Source organism: Manis pentadactyla, chromosome 10 (assembly GCF_030020395.1).
Source record: "Manis pentadactyla isolate mManPen7 chromosome 10, mManPen7.hap1, whole genome shotgun sequence".
Classification (NCBI taxonomy): domain Eukaryota; kingdom Metazoa; phylum Chordata; class Mammalia; order Pholidota; family Manidae; genus Manis; species Manis pentadactyla.
The window spans coordinates 126,326,387-126,336,589 of NC_080028.1; the positions used below are offsets into that span (position 1 = coordinate 126,326,387).

The 10,203-nt window shown below is 48.7% G+C and overlaps 1 protein-coding gene across 1 annotated transcript in view; it reads right to left on the reverse strand.

Moving 5' to 3' along the window:
* Window positions 1–9,279, reverse strand: part of TRAP1 (TNF receptor associated protein 1) — a 53,453-nt gene extending 44,174 nt beyond the window's left edge. Inside the window, exon 1 of the mRNA XM_036920419.2 lies at window positions 9,138–9,279. Within this exon, the coding sequence (XP_036776314.2) occupies window positions 9,138–9,213 (76 nt within the window). The 5' untranslated portion in view covers window positions 9,214–9,279. The remainder of the gene's footprint in view (window positions 1–9,137) is intronic.
* Window positions 9,280–10,203: the final 924 nt, after the last annotated feature.

Below are 10,203 nucleotides of genomic sequence, written 5' to 3' on the forward strand. Positions count from 1 at the left end.
CCCTTTAATATTCTGTCCTTGTCCTTGATATTTGCCACTTTAATTATTATGTGTCTTGTTGTCCTCCTCCTTGGGTCCCTTCTGTTGGGAGTTCTGTGTACTTCCGTGGTCTGAGCAACTATTTCCTCCCCCAGTTTGGGGAAGTTTTCAGCAATTATTTCTTCAAATACACTTTCTATCCCTTTTTCTCTCTCTTCTTCTCTGGTACCCCTATAATGCAGATATTGTTCCTTTTGGATTGTTCACACAGTTCTCTTAATATTGTTTCATTCCTGGAGATCCTTTTCTCTCTCTCTGCATCAGCTTCTCTGCGTTCCTGTTCTCTGGTTTCTGTTCCATTAGTGGCCCCTTGCATCTCATCCATTCTGCTTTTAAGTCCTTCCAGAGATTGTTTTATTTCTGTATTCTCCCTCCCTACTTTATCCGTTAGCTCTTGCATTTTTCTCTGCAGCTCCATCAGCATAGTTATGACCTTTATTTTGAATTCTTTTTCAGGAAGATCGGTTAAATCTATCTCCCCAGGTACCCTCTCAGGGGATGTTTGGGTTATTCTTGTCTGTATCAAATTCTTCTGCCTTTTCATGGCAATATAGTCGTAGGCAGTTGGCGTGTGTGTCAGCTGGGAGAACAAAGTCCTTTCCTGCTTGCCTGTCGCCTTCCCTTCCTTCCTGTAAGAATGCAACCCCTAGTGGCTTGTGCTAGGCAGCTGCGTGCTGACGGGGCCCCTGAGTCTGGCCTGGGCGGCTGTAGAGGAGGCTCTGTGCGGCTGCTGTGGGCGTTGCTGGTCTCAGGCTGCTACTCCGCTATGGCGGGGCCGCACCAGAGGGGGAACAGGCAGGAGGCTGTTTATCACCGTGGAGGGCCTCAGAGCTGCGCTGCCGCCCAGGGGGTTAGGGTACCCGGAGTTCCCCAGGATTCCCAGCTGTTGGGCTGAGTGTGCTGGGACACTTCCGTCCAGTTGTGAGGCTCCTGTCCCTTTAAGACTTTCAAAAAGTGCACACCACGCATTGTGTGTCTGCGCTCTGGTCCGGATGGCAGGGGCTGGGTGTTCGGCAGTCCTGGGCTCCCTCTCCCTCCCCGCTCCGACTCCTCTCCTCCCGCCAGGAGCTGGGATGAGGGGCGCTCGGGTCCCACTGGGCTGCAGCTTGTATCTTACCCCTTCGTGAGGCGCTGGGTTCTTGCAGGTGTAGATGTAGCCTGGTTGTGTGGACAGATGTAGCCTGTAGTCTCTCCTTTAGGAATAGTTGTATTTGTTGTATTTTTAAAAATATATATGGTTTTGGGAGATTTCTGCTGCCCTACTCATGCCGCCATCTTGGCTCCGCACTCCAGCTGCCTATGTTTTTATAATGGTCACCCAAGTGGGTGTGAAGTGGTATTTCACTGTAGTGTTGGCTTGCATTTCCCCACTTAATAGCTAATGGTGTTGATCATCATAATATTTTTTGCTTTAATGATTTAAGAGTGAGGGAACTCTAAACAAGAAACATAACCCAAGAACCATAAATTTATGGACCACATAAACATTAAATAGAAAACACTTTGAAAGTCCTCATCTTAAGAAAATAAAAATTTGTAACTATAGGTGATGGATATTAAGGAGACTTACTGTGGTGATCATTTTGCATATATACAAATATTGACTCATGATGTACACCTGAAACTAATGGTATATGTCAATTACATCTCAAAATTTATTTTACAAAATAAATAAAATGACTAATAATATAACCATATTACCAAAAGAGAAAAGCCAATTAGCACACACATGAAGAAAAGGAAATCTGAACACATAGCAGAGGATTAGTTTCCTTAATATAGCAAGATCGCTTACAGATCTATAAGAAAAAGGCCAACAACATAACAGCAAAATGGCAATTCACAAAAAAGAGAAACATCAAAGGCTCTGAATCACAGAAATGTACTACCACATTCATAACTAAAGAAATGCATTTTAAAACAAGATGGCATTTTCACTATCGGACTGACAGATGTTTAAAATACCGTTATGCCAGGGCTGGTAAAGGTGTAGCAACTGCTGGCAGTGGTGACTCTGATTTAAAGCCTGGAGCACCTGAGCGTCATGGAGCGGGTGCCACACATACCGTGGGTCCTATCTCTGCATATCCACACTACGGGAAGCCTAAGATTAGGTAGGGTCCAGTGAAGCAAAACTGAAGGAACAAAATGGCAGCAGACTCAGAGACTCCAAGAAGGAACTAGTGGCACCAAAGGGGAGGGGTGGGGGAGGGCGGGTGGGGAGGGAGGGAGAAGGGGACTGAGGGGTATTATGTTTAGTACACATGGTGTGGGGGATCACGGGGAGAACAGTGTAGCACAGAGAAGGCACATAGTGGATCTGTGGCATCTTGCTGCACTGACGGACAGTGACTGCACTGGGGTGTGGGGGGGACTTGATAATATGGGTAAATGTAGTTAGTAACCAAACTGTTTTTTCATGTGAAACCTTCATAAGAGTGTATATCAATAATACCTTTATAAAAAAATTTTAAAAAAAAGATTAGGTAGGGTCAACCACAATCCCTTCTGTTTCTCCTCTTTTCGAAGGGTACATGGGCATGTGCACTACAGAGGCCGCATCCTCCACCCCTACGCAGGGCACTGAGTCAGAATGGAAGGTCTGTCCACTGTAGCAGTCTGTTCCGGAAAACAGCACTGCCTTCTCATCAATAGAATATTGGAAAGGATTTTTCTCAGAGAACTCCTAAAGTTAGCTTTAACTCTATACCTTGACTTCCCCATTATCCAAACCTCAATCTGAGAGTCACAGACACCTGGACAGAAGAGGCATTTATTTATCCAACCTAATTCCTCTCCAGAGTGCCCCAGTGCTGGCCCTGGCCTCCTTACTGGCACTCCAACATGCCAGCCTGCTGCTGCCTCAGGACCCTTCCCCGGACATGCGAGCCTCCTTCAGGCTTTGCTGAAACGCCACCTTCTGCGGTAGGCCTTCCTGACCACCCTAGTTCTCCTGGGACCCTCTTCCATACGGCACTTAGTGGTCTGTGCTGACCCCACTCTACTCCAGGGCTCTGGAGGACCAGGATTCTTGTCCACTTTGTCCTCTGGGCATCCCAGAGCAATGCCAGACACACAGCAGGCACCACAGATGTTTGTTTTATGAACTGACACTGCTACACCATGTTCTAGTGGGCTACACCTTTGACTGTCTATTTTTCCCCAGGATAATGCTAGAGTCAGAGCAGGCCTGTGATAACACATGTGGTTATTTTTCAGAAGGCAGAGCCACGTAAAGGGCCTCACAGACCACAGGTCAAGATCAGTGACCACTGGTCATGAATCAGTTCAGCGGGTTGAGCCAGATGTTTTTTAATGAAATGGAAAAAGAATGCATAGCATAATAAAGTATATATAAAACTCTCAGCTATGTATATATAGATGAGTAGCATGCATATACTCATGTACCAGGTCATGTGAATGCACTTCTTAGATAAGTTCAGGACAAAAATGTTGAAATTATCTCATTTATCTCATTTCAGCCTAAACATTTCAAAGCTTAACGCTTCAGGTTTCTGCAAAAGAGTTCTTAAAAATAACTTAAAATTCTGTGAATTAAGGGTACTTCTAGATTCAGTGAAATGCAGAGTTAATTTCTTCTCCAAGTTGGGAATATTGTAGTTCTTTGGAATGTAGCCTCTAGCTCTTTCCCCCGGAACACCTCCGATTATTTTACTATAGTTTGATGCTCACAGGCATGAAATTCTCTGCTTTTCAGTCAACTCAGACAATTTCATAATTTTCTTAGCTTTCACCCAGATACTGCAAGTTAGCTGTTAGCATCTGAAATGTCTCTGCACATTGTTTTTTAAGTTCTGTAATCACTGCAGGTAAGATTTAAGTGTATCAATAAGCTAGACAGACAGAAAGCTCTTCACTTTCTACCTACATACCCAAAAAAGATCTGTATTCCCTCCAAAATCACTAAGCGCCTACCTCTGGTGTTCTCGAACATTTCCATTGTTTCTCAAACTTTGCTGTGCTTGGGGACCTGTACTGACCATTCTCTCCTAAGCTATGCTGACACTCAAGAAACAGCAATTCCCTGGATACAAACAAACAAAACCAAAGAGGGAGGGGCACCCCAACAGCCAAATGACAGGACATCCGATTTACACCCAAACTCCAGTCACACAAGAGTATCCTGTCCTCACCAAGGCCTCCTCTCTTTTTAAAAATGTGCTATTAAGTTTTATAACTGAGTTTGCCAGCCCACATCTCAGAACTGGGGGAGGAAGAGGGAACCAGCAGCAGGGAGGCCTGGCAGGTGAATGGGAGGAAAGGAGGCTAAACAGACACACTGCAGGCACAGTGTCAGGTCAGAGCAGGGACCTTTCACCTCCCAAGGGGTCGCCTCGTCCCAGTGGCCCCACAGGAGACCAAACGCGAACATTTGTAATAATGGCCCTGCAAATATCAAAGGAAGGTTCAATTATATTCTATCTAATAAGAGTTTAAAAAGACTTCTAATCATTAATGGTCAAAATGAAATGTACTTTAAAAGCACGCTTCCTGAAGATTCCCTAAGGTGCCCCATTTCTGCAAATGCCGGATTCGCAGTGTGCGAACTACAGCGGCAGTGGCCGTGCTCTCCTGCCCCTCACAGCACCACACTGGCTCCCGGACTCCGAGGGAGGCTTCACCCTGTTTGTTCTTTAATAAGAGTATTGCCGTGTCGTTTTCTGTTCTTTTCTGAATATGGTGTTCATTTTGGCTACCTCATCATCAATTTTTATACTCTAATCACATTTCTTGATCATATGTCTGCTAAATAACAGCCATTCTTTTAAAATTAGTTGCACCCATGATCAGGCTCCGCTTGCACTCAGCTGACGAGCTCTCTGGGCACCCGCCTGGTTACAGAACAGGCAGGGATGGTGGTTCCCAAGCCACAGCTGTCATGGTCTGTGATTTCTAATGGCTTTAGAGGAAATAACCTGGCATACGAGAATAAAACATCCTGAAATCTACCTTCACTAAATGCTACATAACTTCTTTGTGGACCGAGCAAACAGCAGTTCCCAGTGAAAGGCGAGTCTCCCGTATCAAGGCTGTGGCAGAAGGGCATTTAGGAAGGATTCTGGCGGCCCACACCGAGGGCACCAAAAACAGTGACTCGAGAACATCCTCGGGCTTTGAGCTGAAAGCATTTCAGCTGGATGTGAACTGGACGCATCTCACCAGTCCCCTGTGGGCATTCTGGTCTGAGGCAGCATACACAGCCCCTGGCCTCGTCCACTTCATGGGGATCACCGTTGCCGGGCTGTGACCTGGTATTTGACATTTGAAGGGGGAGAAATGTTTACTTTCTGAGCTGTTTTCTCATCAGCCTGACTCCCCCACCCTTGCTCCAAACTTCATTCCCTCTCTTCCTGCCCAGGGGCAGCAAAACATTTAGAGGCGCTTCTTTTGTCTTAGTTCTGGCCAACTCTTTGGGTAGGAACGAGCAAGGCCCTTGCCAGTCTCCCTCTTACAGACTGCTCTGATCTTCTGCAGCTGACTCAGGCCCCCCAGGCCCCCTGGTCCTAACCAAGCAATTCATGCCCTCATTCCAAAGGCCTACCCAGTGCCCCAGTGCCATGGGTTACAAAGATGGCAATGCACTCAAGGCTTATGCAGTTAAGGACTGAAGCCTGTACGGTCATGTTCTATTAGCAACATAAACAGCTATGTCACTGAGTGAGTGACATCTGACCTAGGAGGGCTGCTCCTCTCACCCCACAAAGAACTTCCTACAACACCCAAAATTTGCCTAAACTCTCCTGCAGCAGAAGAGGTGTAAGGGTAGAAATTAAAACAGCATGGGCCCCAAAGGGAGAGAAGGAGAAAGTAAAATAAATCAACACAAGAATCAAGGAGCAAATGGGAGCCCTGCTCTCCTGACCTTTCCATGCCTGCAGCGGACTCCCCAACCCGGCTTGATCATTTCCACAGCACAGAATTCCTGCAAAGCCTCCAGCTTACAGAGAAGAGAAAAGGCGTAAGACATTAACTCGAGTACCAACTGGTCCCGCGGTGGCTGCCTCAGCACAGCACATCGCTGTCCTGGCAAAGGTCAACAGGAGGAGCCAGGCACTGGGCACAATCAGGAACCACGGCTTGGCGGCTGCAGGGTCCTGGCACTTACCCAGCCACCTGCAGTGACCAACCTGCGCCCCCATCTCCCTCACGACAGCGCCACACTGGCTCTCGGACCAAGTCTGCTGACTTCCAGGGCCAAGCTCCTCTCCGGGTGGCAGCATTCTCATTTGTCTACTGGCAGTCAGCTCCTTCTGCTACTTGCTGCAGCTCTGGGGAAAAGGGCCCATGGAAGTATACACTTTACTGTTCACATTACATTTTCCAGATCACCCGGGTTCTGCTATCCCTGCTCCCTATCATGAAGCAGCACACCTTAACTAGGATGGAATTCCTCACTGGCAATGCTGTTGATTCCCAACTACCGATCCACTTAGATTCACGGGAAGACATTATCTGTGATCAGCCACCTGGTCCTGAGGGCGTACAGAAAGTCAGGCGGGGACGGACCTCACGATGACTGCTGCAGGGTCTCTGAACACTGGCCCAGGGCTGGCACTGTGAGTGTCCCAATGATCACACAAGGATGTGGTCCCTACCCACAAATTAACATCTAAGAGAAGACAAAGGACATGATTTTTACCCTCATTCACCCTCATATACTCTTAGTTTCTTGTCCAACCAAATTACTCGGAGGTACCTTCTTACTCTACACCTGATGTTTTCAAGACTGGACCCACATAGCCTCTCTCCTGTAACTTATACAAACAGGCAATCACATGTTTCTGCACTCCCAGATAAGCACACGTGCCTCCAACATGGCCCAGTCACTACCTGGCAGCCACATGCTCCCACTAACCTCCGGACTACCCCAGCGGCAAGGTCACATTATCTTTGAAGTCCCGGAGGGCATTCAAAATATATCTGTTGAATAAACTAAGTAATGAGCAAAAATGAAGAGTCAGAAACCCACAAGCGGAGACTCTCCCACACCTCACAGAGATATACTAAGGGTGGGAAGGACTGGGATGACCTGACATAAGGTTGGATCCTAGATCTGAAATCAAGCACATGCTAAAATTTGACACTTGCCCAAGGAAAAGAGAAAAATGTACAGGAGAATTCTCAATTTTCTGTATAGGTCAATCTTCTGATTACTGCCTTCTTTTCCTCCCCTTGTAAAGACTTATTTTCTTGTCTAAATTCATCCATCACTCAATACATCCAAACTGTACCTTCACACTTATCCACACAGGTGACAATGTCAAGAGCACCTGCAATATGGAAGGCTTCTAAGAACAGGCTCTGTATCTTAGATTCAAGTAGAAAAATGCATGAACCACTGGAACAGAAGTTGCAGAAGGAGAAAACACAGATTATTAAGGAAAAGAGATAAACAGAACAAAAGTTGGCTGGGTTGAAAATGGACGTATCTTCATAATTTAAGTGACACTATGTGGTACAAAAAGCAAATTTCAAACACACATGGTTGGAACGTCTTAGAATATAAACAGTAAAGAGAACAGAGTCTTAAAACCTAGAAGCAGGGATGGGAAACACGTCAACTACAAAAGAAACAATAAACTGATATGACTGCTCATCTGTACAAGGGTGCTAGAACAGAACGGTATCATCACTCTTTGAAGAAAATCATTTTCACGTGGAATGCAATACCCAGCAAAACTACAAGTATGAGGGGAAAATAAAAAATTTTTAGACCCGGTGTGGCTTAGAAAATTCAAAACCCACAGACTTTCTGCAAAACTAACACAAGGGTATACTCCGGTAAGACAAGAAATAGTCCAAAAAGATGGAAGATGTTGTACACAAGAGTAATAAAACTTAGTTGTCTTATCTGTTAATACACATTATATTTTGAAAATTCACTGTTAAAAAAGAGACTACACCAAAATTTAAAACTCAGGTAACAGGATAAAAAAAAGTGTGAAAGATAAGAAGAGGAAATGCTTATGTTACAAAAGATACCTTGGTGGGGTCTCCTTCCCTGCTAAAAGGAAGAGAAAGTGATAAAGCCTTTTTGGACAACAATTTGGCTTACATTAGCTAACATTTTAAATATGCACAGGTGCTAAACCATCAATTCTAAAACCCCAACCCTAAAATTCTAAAGAAATGCCATAGATGTGCACAAAGATTTAACCTAACCTTGCCCATTCTACACAGCATTGTAATAATCAAAGACAAAAAAACAAACCCGGAAATTATCCCTATGTTCACTGATAGGTCGTTAAGTAAATGATGACCACAGACTGATGGATACCGACCCAAAATGTGTAAGCTATCCTGGAAGCTTCTAAAAAAATTCTGTAGCACAAGACACATATGGTTTAGGCCTTTTTACGTAAAGACACTTCACGTATGTCTATTTACGTAACGCGTGTGTAACTGAGTGTGCAGAGCCTGGAAGAATGCCAGGTCATTCACCCGTGGTTACTTCCGACTGGAGAGTAAGAGAACAGAGATTAAGGCCTTTTTTTTTTTCCCCCAACACTCGAGCACCTACCAATTCCAGGTCCCAGGAATACGGCGGCGAGGACCCCAGAACCCACGGGCTATACGAGGGCGCAGGGTGCCGGTTCTCGGTTAGGCTCGCTGCCGTGCGCCCTGCCGGGCGGAGTGGGCACTGTTTTGTGTCGAATGAACGAGTGAGCAGGCAGTTTATGCATTACTCGTGCGTAAAACAACTTGGGGACGGGGAGGGATAAACGCGCAACGGGGGGACGGAAGCGGTCAACCGGGTGAAGTCCGTTCCCGGCGTACACGCGCCCTCCGCTTTCACTCCCCGAAACCGCCTTCCGCTCCAGGGGCGAGGAGCCCGGCAGGAGGCACGCGCGCCGGGCTCCTCAGCCGCGTCACCTGGGTGGTAAACGAGGGCGGCCCGGCGCCGAGCTGGGCCAGGTGCGCCCAGGCCGCGCTGAGCGCTCGGGGTCCGCTGCTCGCGGCGCGCCTGGCGCATACACTTCACAGAATCGCCAAAGCCAGGCGAGGTGGTGCCGTCGCCGCGCCTCCCACGGAGGCTAGAGGCTTGTGGTCCCCGCCCGCTGCCCGGCGCCCCTCACCTCGCGAGGAAGCAGCCAGCGTCGGCGCGCTCAGACGGCGGCCCCACAGCAGCAGCGCCCGCAGCTCGCGCGCCATGTCTGGCCTCCCCAGCGGCCCGCACGACCCGCGCGGCCCGCGCAAAGGGGGCGGGGCCTTCCTCGGGCGCGGCTCGGTGACGTCACGATACGCGCCGGGCTGCCCGGTCCGCTGCCTGCGCCGGCCGGTGGGCCGAGGCCTCCGTGGCGCGGTCGCTGTCTGCCCCCGCGGGGACTGTCGGGCTTGGGGGCGGGGACCTCCGTGACCTTCTGTCGCGTTGTCAAGGGCGATGGGCCTTGCGTGCTTGGCTGCCCCAGGCCCTCGCCTACCTACTGGGCCTCAGTTTGTGCATCCGTAAGTGGGCAGATACTCGCTCCCACCCGGAAGGGTGTGAGGAGGTGGCGGCCGCGGACAGCCGTCAACTCCTGTGGGGTCTGGGAGCCCCAGGCTGCCGGTCCCGCCCGCGGGCGGTCAGTCTCTTCCAGCCGCGGAGGCCAGTCAGGGACAGGCCGACTTCAGGTCGACAAGTCTACACGAAACGACCTCGGGAGCACACCCCACCAGCAGAACGGGGCTCCCTCGCCGTGCTGGGAGTCCAGGAGCCCGGAGAGTGTCCCCAGTGGGGCCTGGACACCGTTGAGGCGTAGGCAGGGGACGTGTCAGGGAACGCTTCCAGCTGAAGACACGGATGAGCCCCAAGTTCCAGGCTTAAGCAACTGAGAAAGGAAATGTAAAGGGTGGCAGACTCTTACCTAGGAGACCAGCAGCCTCCTAAGGCCCCCCATTCAATGCAACGCAGCTGGGTCATGCACTCCTCAGTCAGGGTCCTCCAATGGTTTCCCTGCACACTTATAATCAATTCCAAACCCCTCTGCCTCCGCCTCCAGGCCCAGCATAACCGGAACCCTGCCTCACCTGCCTTCACACTGCAGATAATTGGAGCCTGTCCCAGGTGTGGTCATTCCCGCGATGTCAGTGCAGTTCCTCGGGGAATTTAGGGGTCTCAGCCTCACATTGCATTCGTTTTTCACTCCATTCAGGAAATCATCT